We start from the raw sequence: 25,179 nt of genomic DNA on the forward strand, positions 1-25,179 counted from the left end.
ATGATAGGGTCTAAAACCAGCCTGAAGCGTTTCATATACATGATTTGTCTTCAGGAAGGTAGTGAGTTGCTGCGAAACAGCTTTTTCTAAATCATTTTAGAGGAATGGGAGATTTTATATAGGCCGATAGTTTTTGAAACATTTTGGAGGTCAAGTTTTAGTGAGTTTGGTACACATTCAGAGTATAGGGGGCCATTTATTATCTTCAACAAAGGGGGGCCAAGTACAGGAAGTAGTTCTTTCTGTAGTTTATCTGGAATAGGGTCCAGTACGCAGCTTGGTTTAGATGGTTTAGATGCCATGATGACTATTTTCATGAATGTATCAAGAGATACAGGATTCCAAAACTTGATTGTCTCCATTGATCCTAGGTCCTGGCAGTTCTGTGCAAACTCAGGACAACTGAGCTTTGGATAAATATGCAGATTCAAAGACAAATCTGTAATTTGCTTTCTAATGATCATGATCTTTTTGTCACTGCTCAAGTGAAAACCATCCTCTCTTGGGGAATGCTGCTTTATAGTTAGCTTTGCAACAGCATCAAAAATACATTTTGAATTGTTCATATTCTCCTCAATTAGGTTGGAAAAATAGGATGATCGAGCAGCAGTGAGGCCTCTTCGGTATTGTACAGAACTGTCTTTCCAAGCTAGTCGGAAGACTTCTAGTTTGGTGGAGCGCCAATTCCGTTCTAATTTTCTGAAAGCTTGCTTCAGGGCTCGAGTATTTTCTGTATACCAGGGAGCTAATTTCTTTTGTTTTTAGGGGTGCGACTACATCTAGGATATTATGCAAGGTTACATTTAGATCCTCAGTTAGGTGGTTAACTGATTTTTGTACTCCGACTTCCTTGGGTAGGTGGAGGGAGTCAGGAAGGGCATCTAGGAATCTTTGGGTTGTCGCAGAATTTATAGCACAGCTTTTGATGATCCTTGGTTGGGGTCTGAGCAGATTATTTGTTGCGATTGCAAACGTAATAAAATGATGGTCTGATAGTCCAGGATTATGAGGAAAAACATTTAGATCCACAATATTTATTCCATGGGACAAAACTAGATCCAGGGTATGACTGTGGAATTGAGTAGGTCTGGAGAGATGTTTGGACAAAACCCACTGAGTCGATGATGGCTCCAAAAGCCTTTTGGAGTGGGTCTGTGGACTTTTCCATGTGAATATTGAAGTCACCATTTAAAAAAATATATATCTGCCATGACTACAAGGTCCAATAGGAATTCAGGGAACTCAGTGGGGAATGCTGTATACAGCTCAGGAGGCCTGTAAAGTACCTATAAAAAGTGATTGAGTAGGCTGCATAGATTTCATGATTACAAGCTCAAAACAAAAAAACACAGTCATTTTTGGGGGGTAAATTTACATTTGCTGTTGTAAATGTTAGCAACACCTCCGCCTTTGCGGGATGCGCAGGGGATATGGTCACTAGTGTAACCAGGAGGAGAGGCCTCATTTAACACAGTCAATTCATCAAGCTTGAGTCATGTTTCAGTCAGGCCAATCACATCAAGATTATCATCAGTGATTAGTTAATTAACTATGACTTCCTTGGAAGTGAGGGATCTAACATTAAGTAGCCCTATTTTGAGATGTGAGATATCTCAATCTCTTTCAATAATGACAGGAATGGAGGAGGTCTTTATTCCAATGAGATTGCTAAGGCGAAGACCGCCATGTTCAGTTTTGCCTAACCTAGATCGAGGCATAGACACAGTCGCCAATGAGGATAACTGAGCTGACTACACTGACTGTGCAAGTGGCAGACCCCACTAAGCTGGCAGGCAGGCTGACAGTGGAGCTAGACGATGTTGATGGATAAGATGAGAGCACCCCTCCAGCTAGGATGGAATCCGTCACTCCTCAGCAGAACAGGCTTGGTCCTGTTTGTGGGTGAGTCCCAGAAAGAGGGCCAATTATCTACAAATTCTATCTTTTGGGAGGGGCAGAAAACTGTTTTCAATCAGCGATTGAGTTGTGAGACTCATCACTTCCCTTAACTGGGAGGGAGCCAGAGACAATTACTTGATGCCGACATATCTTTCTTGATTTACACGCTGAAGTTATGTTGCGTTTGGTGACCTCTGACTGGTGACTGGTTTTCTCAGGAGTCCCTAAAACATTAAACAACATAAATTACAATTTCACACTCATGTCACAACGCCCATAAAGCTCGCTAGCTAGCTGGCTAATGTTAGCTAGTCAGCTAGCTTGCTTTATGACAAAAAAATATGCATAATCATTTCAAATCAAATCAAATTTATTTATATAGCCCTTCTTACATCAGCTGATATTTGTCTCTACATTAACTATCATATTCCTCTCAACTCTACATTTGTTTTATGATTTGTTATGATATTAGAATTACTTACATTTGCTTCCATCCTAGCATTTTTGTCAGTCATCTTTTCTGAAGAAAGTTCCCAGGGTTGGGTCGCATAGCGTTAAATTCGTCGTGGAAACCACTCAATATCATTGGTCATCGCCTTGCTACTGGTGATTTGCATACAGTTGGGAAATGCTGACCTTTTTCACTGACTCCCACACCACATTTGCACCGACCAATGACCCACCGACCACTCCGCTTCTCACCGGTTTCCTTCAATTGAAAATGAATGCGAAGCAGTGTTTCACCGCACGGTACCATGTGCTAGTGTACATGAGCCATTAGCTAACTAACTAAGTTGCTAGTTAGGGACACTGTGTGCTAGCTAGCTAGAATGCTATTTAGCTAGCTAGAACACGATGTCGCCCCTGCCTCCCGCCTGCTATGTACCGGACTAGCTGGCTAAGCTAGCACACAGTGTCCTTTGCTCCCATCTGCCCTTGCCGTCATTAACAGAATTGTGGGAAAGGACACTGTCTACCGGTGTACGGCTCCCGCCCCTTCTTCTGTGGGGTTTATCGGCGGCTGGCATCCAAAGTTATTGTGCATTAACACCATCTATTTTCATGGAATGTTCTACCTATCCATTTTAGAGAAGCAGACTCGGCTGACCAACAAGATCGAGAAGATCCAGGGCCTAGCACCAACAGCACGAGGGTAACATAACAACAAGCACCTGCACTTCCATTACCCCAGCCACTAGCACCTGACGACCTGTTGGATCTAACCAAAACTGAACCAGTGAACCAGTGGAAGCAGAGTTGATTGATTCTTGCAAAGTGAAATCGGACCCACAGCCATCAAAAACAAATGGACCATTTGTCAGCAATGCCGACTGTGCTGTTGGTACTGAAACATGGATTTGGATTAACAGCAATGTGTGAAAATTCCTTCTCCACTCTGAAGAACGTATTCAGTGAACACAGACAGACTCAACATGTTACAGCTTGTCCAGCTGGCATCTGAGAGGGACCTGACAAATACATTTATCCAGGAAGGAGAATATAATCAAACTTCTCATGAGGTTCAACACAGCACGGAGGAGGCTGCAACTCGTCTAAATGGTCAACTACAACCTTTATGTCCCTGACAGCCAGAATAATTCATTCATTGGTTTTCTCTCATGTAAGCCAACTGGTTGTTTGGCTTATTTTTGAATAATGCACAGTTTAGGCCTTTGCTTTTTACTCCAATGAATCTTTTAGATTTATCGCTGATTATTTATGTCATTGCTTGCTTTTGTGGGTCTAATTGTTATTCATAGATATACAGCTTTGCATTATTTGACGAGTATAGTGTCGTGTCTTTGGCTATGCCGGATTAAGTGATATGACATGCTATTTTATAAAATCCTTTCTCTGTAATTCATATTACCTGATTGAGCTAATCATGTAAATGTAATTAACTAGAAAGTCGGGGCACCACAAAACTGTTATCTTCCGAATAAACTCTTAAAGACCTAGTAATATTTTACATCAATAGCAGTCAATATTATTTGTCACCTTATTTCAGTCTCATCTGAAAGTTGTAAATTCTTGGTTATCTTCACGAACCATGGCTAACAAGTTGAATCAGCAATACAAAATTGGGTTTAATTATTTATTTACTAAATACCTAACTAATCACACAGAATTACATATACACAGAATTAATCATACCTTGATTACAAATTATGTCATAAAGGAAAACGTCCCTAGCGGGCGGAACAGATATGACAGCTGGTGGTACAAAGCAAAGGGGGCTGGGTTTGAGTGAAAGAGCAGGAAGATTGAAGAACAAAGGGAGAAGTGATATCTCTATCGGGCCGTAGGCAGCTACTCTATCGTAAATACAGAATCTTATGCATTCTAAATTACCGCCCATTTGGAAAAGGAAAATGCAATAAATATTTACTCTGAGCTGCGCTTCAATAGGTTGGTGGTAGATGGAAGGCCGTGTTGCCCAACAGAGTCCTTTGTCCTTTGAAGAGTGTCTCTGGTGGTGAACGGGAAACGTTGTAGTGTCGTCGTTGTGTGGTAGACGGGATACTCTGTCTGTCCTCTCCTAGCCCACGTTTACAGCGGCCGCTGCTAACTCAACGGCTAGGAGGTATCACTTCTGTAGTGAATAAGAGTTAAAAGTTCATACCATTCGCAACCAAAGCTCACGCTGAGGTTGGCTTCGTTCCGTAGTTATTATCTGAATCCTTCTGACATCGGACCGTCATCCTAATGTACCCAGAACAGAAGGTTACATTTTCGTCAAGGGCTTATATAGTGGAGGGAGAAAGGTGTGTTTCACAGTCTTATAACCCATGTCTCTTCACAGGGGCGGGCCACTGATTGGCCCTAACCTTATGAAAACCCAAATCTCTCATTTGGAAGCTAAAATTACATTTAATATTTTCACCAATAATTTTATATTTAAACATTTGAATTGCACAATAATTCCATGTGAATCTGATAAATATAATGTGTAGACTTTCCCAGATACAGTTTAGGTCATCCTGTCATCAGTCATAATGTCTCAGATGACAACCGAACTGACATCATATTCATTAAGTACCAACGCATATTTTCAACTGGTTCTATTACCGAAATATGATTCCTTTCCCTGCACTTGTTTGATGTTCCCAGACTCTCTATGTTTAACAAAGGCTTTTCAAGAGAGAGAGGGAAGGGAGAAAGGAGAAAGGTATTTATGAGGGGGTCATAAACCTTACCCACAGGCCAACATCATGACAATAGGGAAAATGTAGCCTATTGGTTGTGCTCTGAGGAGACCTGAAATTGGAAGTGCCTCTTATGTTATCCTTTCATCGTGCTGACTGGCATTAGCCTTCTGTCCTTGGTCCTGAATTGATGGTTAAGGTGTATGCTGTTTTAATGAGCGCATCTTGGGCTACCAGTCATCGTGGGGCTTCTCTTCAACATTGAATGCTTTCTTATGTGCAAAATGACAGTTGTTGTCAATATGATGCATTTCAGATAGGCCTACATTTTTGTAAATGTTGTATGTAGGACCAATACCGTGTGTAGACAAACTTTAACTCTGTTATCATTCATTTGCATTATACAGTTATTGTATGATAGGCTACTGTAAAAGGGATGTCAATACGATTAAAATGACACAGCCTACTTGTTCGCCCCTGCCTGCTCTCTTGCTATAGCGTGTGTGTGTGTTGCTCTCAGAATGGGCATTTACTCTTATTCACGGCAGATTCAAAAGACCTACTGCCATGTAGGACATTTCGCATCAGCTATGACTATAGTGTCAGGTTTTGGCCAGGACTGTTCTGGTTTTTTGTCACTAGATGTCCCCATTGCACCTTTTTTGTACCTTTTGTTTTTCCCTTGCTCTATTATTGTTTGCACCTGTATGTCGTTCCCTTGTTAGTATTTAATCCCTGTGTGTTCCTTAGTTCCTTGCTCAGTGTTTGTATGTTAGCACCCAGCCCCAGCCCAAGCCTTGTTGTGAACATATATTTTTCTCTTGTTGGATTTTCCAGAGGTTCTCTGGTTTTGTTCTTTTGTATTTTGGATTAGTCTTTTAGGTTTGTTTTTTCCCTTGCTGTTTTTACCACTTTGTGGATTTTCTTTGTATTTTGGAAGTTATCTATTTTTTTATTAAACCACCATCTCTAGTACTGCTGTGTCTGCCTCATCTTCTGGGTTCTGCCGATTTAGTGACTGTTTCTAGCACCGGGTCCTGACAGAAACACTGAGCCATTAAAATGAACCCAGAGGCAGCCAGTACCCAGGACTTTTTTCCCATGCTGTCCCACCACGAGGGGACTGTCCAACGTCACGAAGCTGCTCTGGTTCAGCAAGAGGCCTTAATGGCTGGACATTCTCAACTTCTGTCGGAGATGATGACTTCCATAAAGCAGATTTCTGATCAACTTTCTCCTGCAACCGCTTCTGCTCCAGTTCATCAGATTCAAGTGCCCGTGGCAGTTAACCCCCTGGCTGAACCTCGTCTGCCGCCTCCCCAACGGTTCTCAGGTGATCCGAGTGGTTGTAAGGGGTTTTTCACCCAATGTTCTCTCTCCTTCGAGCTGCAACCCTCGTCATTTCCCACCGACCGGTCCAAGATAGCATATATCATCACCCTGCTGTCGGAAAAAGCCCTAGCCTGGGCTACTGCTGTGTGGGATGCCCAAAGTCCCTGCTGTGCCAGCTACTCTACCTTTGCTGAAGAATTCAAGCGAGTGTTTCAAGGTCCTACCAGCGGTCCTGACTCAGCCAAACAGCTCCTGACTCTCCGCCAAGGTCGGCGCAGCGTGACGGACTATGCCATCCAGTTCCGCACGGTGGCAGCAGCGAGTGGCTGGAATGACGAGGCGCTCACAGTGTGCTTTTTGAAGGGTCTTTCCGACACCATCCAAGATGAACTGGCCACTCGGGAACCACCGGACAACCTCGAGTCCCTGATCAAGTTGGCTTCACGCATAGACCAGCGTCTGAGAGAGAGAGAGCTCAACCGTAGATCTCTCACCCTAGCTCCTATCGGTCCCAGCTCCGAGTCTCCACCTTTATCCCCGCTGACTCCACCGGAACCCATGCAGGTTGGACGCATCTCCCAGGCTGAGAGAGACCGCCGGATGAGGGAGCGATGCTGTCTATATTGCGGCAAACCGGGCCATTTCCTCTCCACGTGTCCCGGGCTCCAGGGAAAACGCACTCTCCCGTGCAGGCCTGGGAGGACTGTAACGGGAAACATAACCTCCTCCCATCCATCCAACTCCCGCCTGCTCATTCCAGTTACCCTTTCCTGGGACAACCACGAGCTTCCCCTTCAAGCCTTGGTAGACTCTGGAGCCGCAGGTAACTTCATGGATGGTGTCTGGGCGAAGGAGAATGGCGTTCCCTCTGAACCTCTAAGTGACCCCATAAGGGTTACTACGTTGGATGGAAGCCCTTTGGGATCTGGACTTGTCACTCGTGTCACTACCCCCTTGCGTCTTTCAGTTTCCCAACACCAGGAAGTGATGAACTTTCATCTGACCTCGTGTTCCGAGTTCCCTCTCGTCCTTGGATACCCCTGGCTTCACAGCCATAACCCTCACATCGACTGGTCTGTGGGCACTATCAAGCAGTGGGGTCCTACGTGCCAAGCCACTTGTATCTTCCCAAGTTCCCCGAGTTCCCCTCCCGAGTCTCTAGAATCCATCGACCTGTCCCGAGTTCCCGAGTGTTACCATGACCTCAAACCGGTATTTAGCAAACAGAGGGCCACCAAACTACCACCCCATAGACCTTACGATTGCCCCATCGACCTGTTTCCGGGCACCTGCCCCCCCAGGGGTCGGATCTTTTCCCTATCTCCTCCCGAACGAGCTGCTATGGATACCTACATCAAGGACGCTCTGGCAGCAGGCCTCATGCGTCCATCCACCTCGCCGGCGGGAGCAGGGTTTTTCTTTGTGGCCAAAAAAGACGGGGGATTACGTCCTTGCATCGACTACCGGGGACTTAATGCCATAACCGTCCGTAACCGCTACCCCTTATGGCCACAGCCTTTGAGCTGCTCCAGGAAGCAGTGGTCTTCACTAAGCTTGACCTGCGGAACGCATACCATCTTGTGCGGATCAAACCCGGTGACGAGTGGAAGACCGCTTTCAACACGCCTACTGGTCACTACGAATACTTGGTGATGCCCTTCGGCCTGACCAACGCCCCGGCTGTGTTCCAAGCGCTCATAAACGATGTGCTTAGGGATATGCTTAACATTTTCGTGTTTGTTTACTTGGATGACATCCTCATCTTTTCGAGCTCCCTTCAAGAACACACTAAGCATGTCAGACAAGTGCACAAACGCCTCCTAGACAGCCATTTGTACGTTAAGCCGGAAAAGTGTGAATTCCATTCCTCTCGAGTACAGTTCCTGGGATTTGTAGTGGAACCCGGTCGAGTCCAGATGGACCCCAAGAAGGTAGGGGCGGTAGCAGATTGGCCCACCCCCAAGTCCGTTAAGGAAGTTCAGCGTTTCCTGGGCTTCACTAACTTCTACCGCAAGTTCATCAAGAACTTCAGCTCGGTGGCAGCCCCTCTCTCAGCTTTAACCAAGGGTGGCAACACAAGGTTTCTGTGGGGAAGAGAAGCTGAGACGGCCTTCCAAGGACTCAAGCAGCGCATCCTCTCTGCTCCCATCCTGACACTACCGACGGCGGATGAACCTTTTGTGGTGGAGGTAGACGCATCAGAGGTTGGTGTTGGAGCTGTCCTGTCTCAGAGGGGTGAAGACAAGAGGCTTCATCCTTGCGCCTTCTTCTCTCACCGGCTTACCCCGGCCGAGAGGAATTACGATGTGGGGGATCGTGAACTCCTAGCGGTTAAGATGGCATTGAAGGAATGGAGACACTGGCTCGAGGGGGCTTCTCAACCGTTTCAAGTGCTTACGGACCACAAAAATCTGGAGTATATCCAGCAGGCGAAGCGGTTGAACTCCAGACAAGCTCGATGGTCTCTTTTCTTCAGCCGATTCCAGTTTATTCTCACCTATAGACCCGGGTCGAAGAATCTCAAACCGGATGCCTTGTCACGAGTCTACTCTCCTGCCATTCGAGAAGATACTGACATGACTGTTCTTCCTGCCGCTAAGATCGTGGCTCCGATCTCGTGGCAAGTGGAGGATACCGTGAAACAAGCTCAAGCCATCGAACCGGGCCCTGGAGGAGGTCCTGCTAATCGGTTGTTTGTTCCCAAGGCAGCAAGGTCCCAAGTCCTTCTGTGGGGGCACTCCTCTCGCCTCACCTGTCACCCGGGCGTAGGTCGCACCTTGGAGTTCATCCAGCGTAAGTTCTGGTGGCCCACCATAAAAGAAGACGTTGCCACTTTCGTCAAGGCCTGTTCCGTGTGCTGCCAGGGCAAATCTTCTCACCTCCGCCCTCAAGGACTCCTTCACCCTTTATCTATTCCCCACCGACCCTGGTCCCATATCTCGCTGGACTTTATTACTGGCCTTCCTCCGTCCCATGGTAATACTACGATCCTAGTCATCATCGACAGGTTTTCTAAGGCGGCCAGGTTTGTTCCCTTGACCAAATTACCTTCTGCCAAGGAAACAGCTGAGTTGGTGATTAACCATGTGTTCCGAGTCTTTGGCATCCCGCAAGATATGGTTTCCGACAGAGGTCCCCAGTTCGCCTCAAGGTTTTGGAAGGCCTTCTGCCAACTCATAGGGGCCACGGCCAGTTTATCTTCAGGGTACCATCCGGAGTCCAACGGCCAAACTGAGAGGATGAATCAGGAGCTGGAAACCACCCTCAGATGTATGGTTTCCAACAACCCATCCACATGGTCATCCTTCATTGTTTGGGCTGAGTACGCGCACAACACCTTGTGCTCCTCCTCCACTGGTATATCCCCGCACGAGTGTCAGTTTGGCTATGCTCCTCTATTGTTCCCGGACCAGGAGGCAGAAGTCAGAGTGCCTTCAGCCTCGAGGTTCATCAGACGCTGTCGGCTTACGTGGAAGAAGGCCCGTCTTAATCTTCTGCGTTCCTCTCAGCAGTACCAACGACAAGCCAACAGACGTCGCCGTCCCGGTCCTACCCTGTACCCCGGCCAGAGAGTATGGCTCTCAACAAAGAACTTACCGCTACGGGTGGAGTCTCGCAAGCTGTCCCAGAGATTCATCGGACCCTTTAAGATTGCCAGGAGAGTCAATCCCGTTACTTTTCGCCTGCACTTACCCAGATCCCTTAAAATCAATCCCACATTTCACATTTCTTTATTAAAACCTGTTGTTTTTTCTCCCCTTATTCTGGCAGGCAGACCTCCCCCTCCGCCCCGTGTCATCGGAGGCCAGTCGGCTTATACCGTCCACCGGATACTGGACTCCCGCCGGGTGCAGCGGTCCTGGCAGTATCTGGTGGACTGGGAAGGCTACGGTCCCGAGGAGCGCTCCTGGGTTCCTGCCAAGGACATACTGGACCCTGACCTCATTCGTCAGTTCAGGGCCCTCCACCCTGAGAAGGCTGGTAGGAACGTCAGGAGCCGTTCCTAGGAGGGGGATTCTGTCAGGTTTTGGCCAGGACTGTTCTGGTTTTTTGTCACTAGATGTCCCCATTGCACCTTTTTTGTACCTTTTGTTTTTCCCTTGCTCTATTATTGTTTGCACCTGTATGTCGTTCCCTTGTTAGTATTTAATCCCTGTGTGTTCCTTAGTTCCTTGCTCAGTGTTTGTATGTTAGCACCCAGCCCCAGCCCAAGCCTTGTTGTGAACATATATTTTTCTCTTGTTGGATTTTCCAGAGGTTCTCTGGTTTTGTTCTTTTGTATTTTGGATTAGTCTTTTAGGTTTGTTTTTTCCCTTGCTGTTTTTACCACTTTGTGGATTTTCTTTGTATTTTGGAAGTTATCTATTGTTTTATTAAACCACCATCTCTAGTACTGCTGTGTCTGCCTCATCTTCTGGGTTCTGCCGATTTAGTGACTGTTTCTCGCACCGGGTCCTGACATATAGAATATGCACTTAGTTTGATTTAGTTTGCTTTTCTGAAACTCTCCAGCACAGAAAATATTGCGCAACTGGAGAAGTAGCAGCTTGGTTATACACATTGCATAGTGTCACAAATTCAACAGAAATGCAGCCTATAGTTTTAAACGATCCTTAGGGATAGCCCCCTTTTTTTCCATTTTCACCTAAAATGACATACCAAATCTAACTGGCCCTGAAGCAAGGATATGCATATTCTTGGTACCATTTGAAAGGAAACACTTTGAAGTTTGTGGAAATGTGAATGGAATGTAGGAGAATATAACACAATAGAGCTGGTAGAAGAAAATACAAAGAAAAAACTCAATACAAAGAAAAACTTTTTTTCCTACCACTATCTTTGAAATGCAAGAGAAAGGTCCCAGTTCTAGCCATTACTCTGGTTGTAATTCCGATGGTGTCCACAAGATGGCAGCAGTGTATGTGCAAAGTGTCAGATAGATAACTTGAAGTATGAGCGAACTACATGACATTTAGTGTGAATTCACCCAGGTACATTTGGGCAAATCGTGAAGGAGACATTTGCATTCATATTACATTTTTCTGCAAGAATATCATCAAATCTGTATACTTGGACTTTGATTTAGCTTTTCCAGTATTAGTAGCCATATTATAAGTTCAACATTTGCAAAACAACCAGTTTTCATAACTTCATAACTCTGAATAGTCTTATAATTTGTCCAAAAGGAAAAGGCATGCTGTCGCAAAAGGTTAGCACCTACATTTTGCGACAGATACAGGGTTTTACCAGATACTCCCATAAAACCCAGCTCACTGGCTATCTAGCTAGCTTTGTTTGACCCCGATTGGTGCTTATTTGACAAAGATACAGTCGATCAAATGAAGACCGGCCGCGTCATCGGTGTGCCATGAAAGCGTTGCTTACAAATTTTTCTGACCAAATTTGTATCCTATAGGATATACTACACTCCTAATGATATAGTGAAGTCTGGTTTATATTCTAGGATCTCTGAGGAATACATACGAACGTCATTTGACTGGTTGAAACAATGTTTAGGGTTAGATTTACACAGATTCCTTTCTTTGCAAATTGAACGAGTGAAAATACAAAATCGATCGTGCATGCTATACGGACCTTTTTAGGATATGAAAAAGGATTTTATCTAACAAAACGACACTTCATGTTATCTCTGGGACCCTTTGGATGATAAATCAGAGCAAGATTTCAGAATGTAAGTACACATTTCACCTTTAGAGGTGAAATTATCAAACCTATTGCAGTGAAAAAAGTGTTTTGTTGTTTGGAGCTCTCCTCAAACAATAGTATGGCATTTGTTCGCAGTAATAGCTACTGTAAATTGGACAGTGTAGTTATATTAACAAGAATTTAAGCTTTCAGCCGATATAAGACACTTATATGTACCGGGACGCCTATCCTTAACAATCTTTTTATTTATTTTGTATTTATTTAATGAAATACAAATAAAAACAAACAAAAATGTATCAAGCTGTCAAGAGGTGTGTGTGTGTGTGTGTGTGTGTGTGTGTGTGTGTGTGTGTGTGTGTGTGTGTGTGTGTGTGTGTGTGTGTGTGTGTGTGTGTGTGTGTGTGTGTGTGTGTGTGTGTGTGTGTGTGTGTGTGTGTGTGTGTGTGTGTGTGTGTGTGTGTGTGTGTGTGTGTGTGTGTGTGTGTGTGTGTGTGTGTGTGTGTGTGTGTGTGTGTGTGTGTGTGTGTGTGTGTGTGTGTGTGTGTGTGTGTGTGTGTGTGTGTGTGTGTGTGTGTGTGTGTGTGTGTGTGTGTGTGTGTGTGTGTGTGTGTGTGTGTGTGTGTGTGTGTGTGTGTGTGTGTGTGTGTGTGTGTGTGTGTGTGTGTGTGTGTGTGTGTGTGTGTGTGTGTGTGTGTGTGTGTGTGTGTGTGTGTGTGTGTGTGTGTGTGTGTGTGTGTGTGTGTGTGTGTGTGTGTGTGTGTGTGTGTGTGTGTGTGTGTGTGTGTGTGTGTGTGTGTGTGTGTGTGTGTGTGTGTGTGTGTGTGTGTGTGTGTTGTGTGTGTGTGTGTGTGTGTGTGTGTGTGTGTGTGTGTGTGTGTGTGTGTGTGTGTGTGTGTGTGTGTGTGTGTGTGTGTGTGTGTGTGTGTGTGTGTGTGTGTGTGTGTGTGTGTGTGTGTGTGTGTGTGTGTGTGTGTGTGTGTGTGTGTGTGTGTGTGTGTGTGTGTGTGTGTGTGTGTGTGTGTGTGTGTGTGTGTGTGTGTGTGTGTGTGTGTGTGTGTGTGTGTGTGTGTGTGTGTGTGTGTGTGTGTGTGTGTGTGTGTGTGTGTGTGTGTGTGTGTGTGTGTGTGTGTGTGTGTGTGTGTGTGTGTGTGTGTGTGTGTGTGTGTGTGTGTGTGTGTGTGTGTGTGTGTGTGTGTGTGTGTGTGTGTGTGTGTGTGTGTGTGTGTGTGTGTGTGTGTGTGTGTGTGTGTGTGTGTGTGTGTGTGTGTGTGTGTGTGTGTGTGTGTGTGTGTGTGTGTGTGTGTGTGCCCGGCTCCAGGATGACATGCCTGAGGAGGCATTTTAAATCCATGGGGGGGACAACAACTAGTATTGCTTTAGAGCCCTAATAACACAAGGTAGATTGGTCCTACTACTGTTCAATTGTTTAAAAAAAATGTATCTGAAATGTAGCCGTGCACTTCAACCATTGGTTTATATAAAAACACAGGAAAGATATGTGCCCCGCTATGACATGTATCTGAAATGTCGCCCCAGCTGCAGTAGACTTACACATAATTTGCACCTACGGACACGCACAGATAAACTCGACAGGATGAGCATCACTAGCTTATCAAAGATTGTTACAGGCTTCATAGCTTAAACTTCTATAGTTAATATTAAACAACTACATTTTACTTGGCATACATTGCCTTCAGAAAGTAATCATACCCCTTGACTTATTCCACATTTTGTTGTGATACAGCCTGAATTGAAAATGTATTAAATACATATTTTTATCACTTATCTACACACAATAACCCATAATGACAAAGCGAAAACATGGGTTTTGAAAATTTTTGCTAATCTATTGAAGATGAAATACAGAAATATCAAATTTACTGTATATATGTCCACATACTTTGTGGACATATAGTATGTGGATACCCCTTGGTGGCAAAAATAACTTTTGCAACTAATCAGAGAAAAACAACTCCAATGTAAATTCTGATGATAATAGGTCTACACCAACATACTGTTTCTTTCACCATCGGGATTTGATAAAAATGTGAATATTACTTGGTAGGAGTTCATAATGTCCATATAAGGTAATTTCTTGATAAATACAAACAAAATACTCTGGACAGTATTAAAAACAGAAAACAGGGTAAACTTCTTAATTGCATTAATTTAATTTGTCAATGAAGAAAAAAAAAATTACAATCAGAAATGCATCTGGTGATACTGGTAGCCTTGCATTTGTGACATGACAAGACCAATCTGTATATCTGTGAATGATGCATCAGGGAGCCTGTGCTCAGTGAGAGCTTCCTCAGACGGAGGGCAGGCTGGGAAAGATGTTAGACCACCAGTTCACAAAGCGCACCCTCATCTTCTCATGGACGTAGTTCTTGTTCATGTGTGCATTGATCTCCAGGTATTTTTGCCCAGAGGTGGTGTATGCAGGCCAGGTCACAGGCACCTTCGACTCTCCGTTGTTAGGGTCTCTGTGGTGGGAAAGGGGTTGATGGTAAGAAAACATAATGGTGAGAACATTAGATATATTGTAGTATTTGTGAGGAAAATATCACTTATACAGTAATCACATCCAGTGGGGGAGACATATACATGATTGCATTGCAGCTCTTTTTTACCCGGTCCTGGCGAAGTTGGTCCAGTAGGCAATCAAGTATCTGGAGACGTCACGGTGGCTGGGCCAGTATGCCAGGGGCGTGGTGAAGGGCTTGCCGAACACATACTGCAGGTCATCAGCATGGTCAGCCTCCATCCAGCTGGGGTAAGGTTGGACTATCCCAGCCATGCGGCTGGGCTCCGAAAAGAGGTAGGAGTAGGTGCGTGCAGATCTGGGGTAGGGCAAGGAGAGGAGAAATTACTAGATATCAGATATGTAATGCTAGGATGGGAAACAAACTGGGTGAGAAGGGCTGTGCTACAGTAACAATGAGGAAGACTCACTCGGCATTAGAGGCGTGCAGGTAGAGAGCAACCTGGGTAGGAACCAGGAAGATGTAGTCAGTTTCGATCATAACAACGGTCTTCTTGATTGTCTTCTGGCTTGGCTCATCTCCCCAGTCAGCCGTGTACTCTGCGAAAGCGTTGTTTGTAGCGGCCTCTCCCTTTTTAGTCAAAGAACTCAAGAGCAGTTTCACGTCTGACCTGTAGTGAGAAAGAGGAAGAGAGATGCACTATATATACAAAAGTATGTGGAGACCCCTTCATATTACTGGATTTGGCTATTTCAGCCATACCCATTGCTGACAGGTGTATAAAATCGAGCACGCTGCCATGCAGTCTCCATACACAAACATTGACAGTAGAATGGCCTTACTGAAGAGCTTAGTGACTTCCATTGTGGCACAGCCATTCTACTGTCAATGTTTGTCTATGGAGATAGGATGCCACCTTTCCAACTAGTCAGTACGTAAAATTTGCTAGAGCTGCCCCGTTCAACTGTAAGTGCTGTTATTGTGAAGTGGAACGTCTAAGAGCAACAACGGCTCAGCCCCGAAGTGGTAGTCCACACAAGCTCACAGAACAGGACCGCCGAGTGCTGTAGCATGTAAAAACTGTCTGTCCTTAGTTGCAACACTCACTACTGAGTTCCAAACTGGCTCTAGATGCAATGTCAGCACAAGAAATTGTTCATCCGGAGCTTCTTCAAATGGATTTCCATGGCCGAGCAGCCACACACAAACCTAAGATCACCATGCGCAATGCCAAGCGTCGTCGGAGTGGTGTAAAGCTCGCTGCCATTGGACTCTGGAGCAGTGGAAATCCGTTCTCTTGAGTGATGAATCACGCTTCACCATCTGGCAGTCCGACGGAAGAATCTGGGTTTGACAGATGCCAACGCTACCTGCCTCTATGCATAGTGCCAACTGTAAAGTTTGGTGGAGGAGGAATAATGGTCTGTGTCTGTTTTTCATGGTTCGGGGCAAAACCCCTTAGTTCCAGTGAAGGGAAATCTTAACGCTACGTTATACAATGACATTCTAGATAATTCTGTGCTTCCAACTTTTTGGCAACATTTTTGAGAAGGCCCTTTTTTGCTTCAGCATGACAATACCCCCATGCACAAAGTGAGGTCCATACAGAAATGGTTTGTCGAGATCGAGTTGGAAAAATCTTGACTGGCCTTGACTGGAGGCTATTATAGCAGCAAAGGGGCAACCAACTCCATATTAATGCCCATTATTTTGGAATAAGATGTTCGACGAGCAGATGTCAACATACTTTTGATCATGTAGTGTACCTCTATATTGTTTTATGTCCTACGGATTCGTGAAGAATAATGACGAGTTAAACGGAAAGTGACCCTGTCAGGTAGACTTCATTCATACATAGCATCCAGCCTAGCTGATGCGATGCTGTGCAATATTCCTTATTTTTTATAACTTTTTTTCTCTTGCCTCCATTGATTTAGTTATCGTAATGTTGGCCATCCTACAAGGGTAAAAACGTCAATTACTTTTGAATGGATGACGCTAGAAACATGAGGTTTGGACCATTGGTTTTCTTAGAGGAGTTTCTACAAAATTGACACATTATTTTACCCATTGGTCAAAATATGCATTTTTGATTGGATACCCTAGAGATAAGGCTCAACAGATATAACAACGTCTTCTGAATCTCACTGTGTTAGGGACCTGGCTGAACTGATAACCCTGTCCTTTATTATTTGATTCTACTACCACTTGTTAGACTCAGTTGGTTCTGTAAAATCTGCAGTCCCATTTAAGCTACACCATGCACATGGCAAACACCAAACAGAGTGCCCTCTTCCTCCCAGGGAACCAATCAGCCCTCTTCCTCCCAGGTAAATAATCAGCCCATAGCATAAGCACTCACACAGGGACATTTGCGCTTGGATTGTTGATATTGGGGATGTCCTGGCCAGTGAAGAGGTGGGCATCCATGCTGTTGACCCCGGCGAGGTAGTCAATGTCAGCGGCGTTGTGGAACAGGTTACCTGGGTGATCAGGCAGGAAGTCCCCATCGATCACAGGGGAGAGGACCAGGTTGTCTACCATGGGGGCTAGAGAAAACAGGCAGAGACAGACATACCTCTTGATGCTATCGGCAGGACATGGCCATCACCAAATTACTGTGTAAAATGGTGGTCTGAGGAGACGTGAGCATCAGGCTAATGCTCATCTATACAGGTATCATTACAGGCATCAATGCATGCAAATCACATCCTCCTCAGCGTCTTTCTCACAGTGTGCCACAGCCCTGTACATTAATCAAAGTGAATACTCACTGGAGGGAGAACCACTCAGGGACGTGGAACCGGCCAGAGTGAGAACCTTAGCGTCAATACGTTTCAGGCAGGCCATCATCTGATCATCCTTGGAGCAGCCCACCTTCTCAGCAACCTAAAGAGACAAAAAGGGGGATGAAACATCCCTTTAACAGCCAATATCCCTCTCTGTCAGTCCATATTCCACCTCATTGTTACAGAAGTACACATACGTTCTCTGCAAAGGCACGGGGGTTCCTGTTGATAGCCCAGGGGCAGAGAGCAACACCACTCTGGGAGATTGCCCTGCGGATCAGCCCTTTGTTATGGGGAGAGAGTGTCTGTGTGGCGGTAAAGTACATTTAAACTCGAATTAGTACATTGCATTTGCTACATTATCATTTGCTAGCCTACTGTGGACAGAGGACCCAAGCCGAATGGCATATCTGTACCTATCTTTGCTTACAATCATAACAGGAGAACCCTGCTTAATGCTTACACATATCTAACTATCTAAAAAGTTCAACGTTAAAAAGGTCTGAAATACAAGTGTTTTCCATCAACCATTTTAGACACAGGACACAGAGTTCTCCGAGGTCTCAGGAACTTGTGACAAACAGCTAACTATGTAGCGTACAGGACATCATGGTCCAGTATAAAGAAGCAGAAATCTCACTGTTCTCATTGTTAAATGTATCACCACCCTACCAACTAACTTCACAGACACAACAGTTAACAGAAACTAGACACTTTGATAATTAACGTATGCTTTACGGCAGGAAGACACTGAATAATCATGACATTTTAATGAAGAGTATATACAGTGGGGCAAAAAAGTATTTAGTCAGCCACCAATTGTGCAAGTTCTCCCACTTAAAAAGATGAGAGAGGCCTGTAATTTTCATCATAGGTACACTTCAACTATGACAGACAAAATGAGAAAAAAAAATCCAGAAAATCACATTGTAGGATTTTTTATGAATTTATTTGCAAATTGTGGTGGAAAAAAAGTATTTGGTCACCTACAAACAAGCAAGATTTCTGTCTCTCACAGACCTGTAACTTCTTCTTTAAGAGGCTCCTCTGTCCTCCACTCGTTACCTGTATTAATGGCACCTGTTTGAACTTGTTATCAGTATAAAAGACACCTGTCCACAACCTCAAACAGTGACACTCCAAACTCCACTATGGCCAAGACCAAAGAGCTGTCAAAGGACACCAGAAACAAAATTGTAGACCTGCACCAGGCTGGGAAGACTGAATCTGCAATAGGTAAGCAGCTTGGTTTGAAGAAATCAACTGTGGGAGCAATTATTAGGAAATAGAAGACATACAAGACCACTGATAATCTCCCTCGATCTGGGGCTCCACGCAAGATCTCACCCCGTGGGGTCAAAATGATCACAAAAATCCCAGAACCACACGGGGGGGACCTAGTGAATGACCTGCAGAGAGCTGGGACCAAAGTAACAAAGCCTAACATCAGTAACACACTACGCCGCCAGGGACTCAAATCCTACAGTGCCAGACGTGTCCCCCTGCTTAAGCCAGTACATGTCCAGGCCCATCTGAAGTTTGCTAGAGAGCATTTGGATGATCCAGACGAAGATTGGGAGAATGTCATATGGTCAGATGAAACCAAAATAGAACTTTTTGGTAAAAACTCAACTCGTCGTGTTTGGAGGACAAAGAATGCAGAGTTGCATCCAAAGAACACCATACCTACTGTGAAGCATGGGGGTGGAAACATCATGCTTTGGGGCTGTTTTTCTGCAAAGGGACCAGGACGACTGATCCGTGTAAAGGAAAGAATGAATGGGGCCATGTATCGTGAGATTTTGAGTGAAAACCTCCTTCCATCAGCAAGGGCATTGAAGATGAAACGTGGCTGGGTCTTTCAGCATGACAATGATCCCAAACACACCGCCCGGGCAACGAAGGAGTGGCTTCGTAAGAAGCATTTCAAGGTCCTGGAGTGGCCTAGCCAGTCTCCAGATCTCAACCCCATAGAAAATCTTTGGAGGGAATTGAAAGTCCGTGTTGCCCAGCAACAGCCCCAAAACATCACTGCTCTAGAGGAGATCTGCATGGAGGAATGGGCCAAAATACCAGCAACAGTGTGTGAAAACCTTGTGAAGACTTACAGAAAACGTTTGACCTCTGTCATTGCCAACAAAGGGTATATAACAAAGTATTGAGATAAACTTTTGTTATTGACCAAATACTTATTTTCCACCATAATTTGCAAATAAATTCATAAAAAAATCCTACAATGTGATTTTCTGGATTTTTTTAACTTATTTTGTCTGTCATAGTTGAAGTGTACCTATGATGAAAATTACAGGCCTCTCTCGTCTTTTTAAGTGGGAGAACTTGCACAATTGGTGGCTGACTAAATACTTTTTTGCCCCACTGTAACATTGAGACTGAAGAAACATCATTCTACTAGACTTTCTTTGTATTTTGACATCACTACCTTTGCCCTGAGACCTCTGTATTAAAACTGTTACTCTCCTTTTTTAGTCCCACACCTGAAAGCTGGAGCTAACAGCGCCGGCAGACTCCCCGAAGATGGTGAGGTTGTTGGGGTCTCCTCCGAAGGCACGGATGTTCCTGTTTACCCAAGCAATGGCAGCGTGCTGGTCCCACAAACCATAGTTACCTGACATGGAAGACAGTTTTGTGAGCCAGCAGCAGTACTCTACCTACTAATTTCCCGTGGGCAGATTCTGCGTGTCAGGGCCGGCTCCAGGCATAAGCGGTCGCTTATGGGACTCAGTCTGGGGTCTTAACTTACTGTTGAGAGTTTGAGTAGTAGAATACATAAGGTGCGATTTCAAAATGTTGTTGTGCATCAGCAGTTTTTCTCTTGTTATGTCAGTTACTGACAGTCACTCAATTAGCCATGTCAGCTAAGAATGTATTGATTTGTAAGTTAGTCTAGACAGCTATCATTGCCTAATACCGATTGGGCATGCAGGGCATGTGCCCAGGGGACTTGACCTTCAGGGGGCCACCATTGATTTTGTTTGTCACTCTCACTCAGATATCATTAACATGGCATAAATTAAGTTTTGGCTAAATGTGTAGAATTTCAGGAAATTTGCATTAAAACTGCAAAAAAAAGTCTCTCCACACCATGTCTAGATGGGTAGAGTTTATTTTTGAGTTACCTTTTGCGAGGTTGGAGACTTTGTTTTTGATGGAAGTTTCCATTTCTAACACATACAGTATGGACACGAAGTTAAAGCAATCACGACGCTGACCAAATTACTCAAGATTTTACTTCTGGGTTAAGAGAGACCATGTACCTACTAACATACTGTACATCTGGCTCCAACAGAAGGGCTCAAGTTTCTGAACGAGCCAGTTGATTACCAAAAGTTAAACAAACACACTATTCTTAAACAGTATTCTCATATAGTGGATTCAGTCACCTGAGAATCAGTACATGAAGAAAAGGTCAATGTCATACTTTAGCTGATGTGACACCGATTGTGCCACGGCCATTCACCCACCCACCTAGCCAGCCCGCCAGCCCACCAGGCAAAGCCTTGGTTGACACCTACCAGGTCCGCTGGCATCTCCAGAGCTGAGGAAGCCCAGGGTGCCCACACGGTAACCCAGGGTCACCACGATTACGTTGCCTCTGTTAGCAATCTCCTCCCCGTCATACAGATAGTTATCCAGGAAGTTAGCGCCCATAGAGCCACCAACCTGGAAACCACCTCCATAGAGCCACACCATTACTGGCAGACCAGTGGAGACTAGAAAGATAGGAGAGATATTTCAATACATTTGTAGAATTACACCATATAGTCATGTCATTATTAGTATTACTACACATCAGCAGTTCATACTATATGATGTCTTGATATGTGGATGAAAGACAAGGGCTGATGCCTTGTTAGCTGATGTCCTACTCTAGTGACAGGTAAAGACACAGGCACAGGTGTAGGATCTTAATTTGAGCCAGTTTGCTTCAGAAGGAAAATAATTCTGCAGCAACAGCAAATGTGAATTCTTATGTGGATTATAGTCAATGGACATTTTCGTTGAGGTTTATGCAATTTTCAAAAGAGAAAATCAGGTCTGAAATTTCAAAGTGAAAATTACAAACTTCAGAAGCTTTTTAAAACCTCAAATGGATTACAAGTTCACTGCAACTGGGTGATCAAATTAAGATCCTACATTTGTACATAATACATACCGCTGCTGCCCTGAGGGACCCATATGTTCAGGTATAGGCAGTCCTCTTGGCCACGGGTGTTAGACTGGAGCAAGTTCAGCTGCATACACCTTGGTTTGAACTTAGTGGCCTTGAGAACACCTGGAAGGAGACACAGGGAGAAGCAGAGTCAACTGAGATGAATGTTAGTAAGAGTAAGGTCTGATACATACCTGTCCAATATTTATTTTACAATCTGCTTCAGTATTAGTACATTGTTTTGTACAAATAACATAATATTCCTTGCTGAATGGATAGACATCTGAGGCATTTAGTTTTTTGGTACCCACCATCCCATCCAGGGTGACGCTTGGGCTTCTCAAACTTGCCGGGCTTGTCAGCGAAGGGGATTCCTTTGAAGACGTCCATGGTGTGAAACAGTCCATCAGAATTGATGTTCTTCCCCTGCACCATGCCTCCCTCAGTGTACACCACTCCAAGCTACACATCCACACCCAAAGGTCAGATACTAACTCATTAAACATTCAGTAACATGTGCATGTGTAAAGAGTGAAACTGTTTTTATAATAGGCACCAATCTATTCAGTGTTGCTGTTTTATGGATGTAGTGTCATTGTTTTTTGTTGTTTATGAGTACGAACTGTTGCAAAAAAGATGTTCAGCTGTTGAATTCACACTGCTTGTCAACCCATTGCTGATAAACATGTGAAAAAACCTGCAGCGTCAGTACAAACGCAGGAGATGTTTTTAACTCTGATGTTTTAAGCCTTTGTGTTTTACTATTGTTTACCTTCTCAGTATAAACTAAATACTTAGTAGCCTTTTTTTGTCCAACTACATTTCTATAGTATCTTCTTCACCTCAACGAGGTGATCAAAACCACAGTAAGAAAAAACAGAGCTACATTAAAACAGCTACATTAACAAATATGGTATTTGGACATTTGTTTTACTAAAAAATATAATTATTTATTTAATTACAGTAAAGATGAAATGATCAAAACCAAATCAACTAAAATGGACTTACAGTGGCAGCAGAGGCGGACCCCAGGAACAGGGCAGCAGAAACCAAAATCCACAGCATCTTCATAACGGTCATCCAAAGACACCTGTAAGCACACCTTTTATACAGGAGGAGGCCCCTCCCATATTATACCATCACGGTTTTGTTCAAGACAAAGTCCATAAAGGTGCCCGCTGGTTAAGTTTTTACTGCTCCTAGCAGAACTCGGTGAGGCAAATATGAAAGTTTGTGCTCGCTAGAGCTGAGCGATTAGCGCTTTTTGAGTTTGTTTCGGTTTGATTATGACATTGTTTTCAAAGTTTTCGATTTCAATTATATATTTTTTTTAATTAAATGTGTTACGCATTATGTGGGTTGAATGTTGTAACCCAGAGTAAAATAATTTATTTAAAAAAATCTAATGACATTTTATTGGTCACATACACATGGTTAGCAGATGTTATTGCGAGTGTAGCGAAATGCTTGTGCTTCTAGTTCCGACAGTGCAGTAATATCTAACAAGTAATCTAACAATTCCACAACAACTACCTAATGCACATAAAACTAAAGGGATTGAATAAGAATATGTCAATCTAAATATATGGATGAGCAATGACCGAACGCATAGGCAAGATGCAGTAGATGGTATAAAATACAGTATATACATATGAGATGAGTAATGTAAGATATGTAAACATTACTAAAGGGGCATTATTTAAAGTGCATTGTATAAAGTGACTAGTGATCCATTTATTAAAGTGGCCAATGATTTGAGTCTGTATGTAGGCAGCAGCCTCTCTGTGTTAATGATGGTTGTTTAACAGTCTGATGGACTTGAGATAGATGCTGTTTTTCAGTCTCTCGGTCCCAGCTTCGATGCACCTATACTGATCACGCCTTCTGGATGGTAGAGGGGTGAACAGGTCGTGGCTCAGGTGGTTGTTGTCCTTGATGATCTTTTTGGCCTTCCTGTGACATCGGGTGCTGTAGGTGTACTGGAGGGCAGGTAGTTTGCCGCCGGTGATGCGTTGTGCAGAACGCACCACCCTCTTGAGAGCCTTGCGGTTGAGGGCGGTGTAGTTGCCGTACCAGGCGGTGATACAGCCCGACTGGATGCTCTCAATTGTGCATCTATAAAAGTTTGTGAGGGTTCTAGGTGACAAGCCATATTTCTTCAGCCTCCTGAGGTTGAAGAGGCACTGTTGCGCCTTCTTCACCACACTGTCTGTGTGGGTGGACCATTTCAGTTTGTCTGCGATGTGTACGCCGAGGAACTTAAAACTTTCCACCCTCTCCACTGCCGTTCCTTTGATGTGGATAGGGGGGTGCTCCCTCTGCTGTTTCCTGAAGTCCACGATCATCTCCTTTGTTTTGTTGACATTGAGTGAAAGGTTGTTTTCCTGACACCACACTCCGAGTGCCCTCACCTCTTCCCTGTAGGCTGTCTTGTCGTTGTTGGTAATCAAGCCCACTACTGTTGTGTCGTCTGCAAAGTTGATGATTGAGTTGGAGAGGTGCATGGCCACGCAGTCGTGGGTGAACAGGGAGTACAGGAGGGGGTTCAGCATCACCCTTGTGGGGCCCCAGTGTTGAGGATCAGCGAAGTGGAGATGTTGTTTCCTACCTTCACCACCTGGGGGCGGCCCGTCAGAAAGTCCAGGACCCAATTGTACAGGGCGGGGTTGAGACCCAGGGCCTCAAGCTTAATGATGAGCTTGGAGGGTACTATGGTGTTGAATGCTGAGCTGTAGTCAATGAACAGCATTCTTACATAGGTATTCCTCTTGTTCAGATGGGATAGGGCAGTGTGCACTGTGATGGTGATTGCATCGTCTGTGAACCTGTTGGGGCGGTATGCAAACTGAAATAGGTCTCGGGTGGCAGGTAAGGTGGACGTGATATGATCCTTGACTAGTCTCTCAAAGCACTTCATAATGACAGAAGACAGATAGTCATTCAGTTCAGTTATCTTTGCCTTCTTTAGTACAGGAACAATGGTGGCCATCTTGATGCATGTGGGGACAGCAGACTGGGATAGGGAGCTATTGAATATGTCAGTAAACACACCAGCCAGCTGGTGGCTAGGGATGCCGTCTGGGCCGGCAGCCTTGTGAGGGTTAACAGGTTTAAATGTCATGCTCACGTCGTCCACGGAGAAGGAGAGGGGGGCCCACAGTCCTTGGTAGCGGGCCGCGTTGGTGGCACTGTATTATCCTCAAAGCGGGCAAAGAAAGTGTTTAGTTTGTCTGGGAAGCAAGACGTCGGTGTCCGTGACGTGGCTGGTTTTCTTTTTGTAGTCCATAATTGACTGTAGACCCTGCCATATACGTCTTGTATCTGAGCCGTTGAATTGTCCCTATACTGACATTTTGCATGTTAGATTGCCCTGCGAACTACGCTGTGTATTTTCGGCCATATTCCCATGAATCTTTCCATGGTTAAATGCAGTGGTTCGCGCTTTCAGTTTTGTGCGAATGCCGCCATCTATCCACGGTTTCTGGTTAGGGTAGGTTTTAATAGTCACAGTGGGTACAACATCTCCAGTGCACATCCTTATAAACTCACTCACCAAATCAGAGTATAAATTGATGTTATTCTCTGAGGCTGCCTAGGAACATTTCCCTGTCCGCATGATCAAAATAATCTTAAAGCGTGGATTCCGAATGGTCAGACCAGCATTGAATGGTTCCTGTCACATGTGCATC

The 25,179-nt window shown here is 44.5% G+C and overlaps 1 protein-coding gene across 1 annotated transcript; it reads right to left on the reverse strand.

The window, feature by feature from the left end:
* Nucleotides 1-14,191: 14,191 nt before the first annotated feature.
* On the reverse strand, nt 14,192-22,600 carry LOC139552354 (bile salt-activated lipase-like). Its single transcript, XM_071364009.1, has 11 exons — nt 22,499-22,600; nt 21,802-21,952; nt 21,494-21,613; nt 20,853-21,050; nt 19,815-19,945; nt 17,517-17,624; nt 17,305-17,419; nt 16,893-17,079; nt 15,000-15,200; nt 14,678-14,887; nt 14,192-14,530 (listed from the first exon to the last, which is right to left on the reverse strand). Exons 1-11 carry the CDS (start codon nt 22,568-22,570, stop codon nt 14,356-14,358), a joined length of 1,668 nt encoding a protein of 555 aa, XP_071220110.1. The 5' UTR covers nt 22,571-22,600; the 3' UTR covers nt 14,192-14,355.
* Between the last annotated feature and the right edge of the window lie 2,579 nt (nt 22,601-25,179).

The sequence above is a fragment of the Salvelinus alpinus genome, chromosome 24 (assembly GCF_045679555.1).
Source record: "Salvelinus alpinus chromosome 24, SLU_Salpinus.1, whole genome shotgun sequence".
NCBI classification, from domain to species: domain Eukaryota; kingdom Metazoa; phylum Chordata; class Actinopteri; order Salmoniformes; family Salmonidae; genus Salvelinus; species Salvelinus alpinus.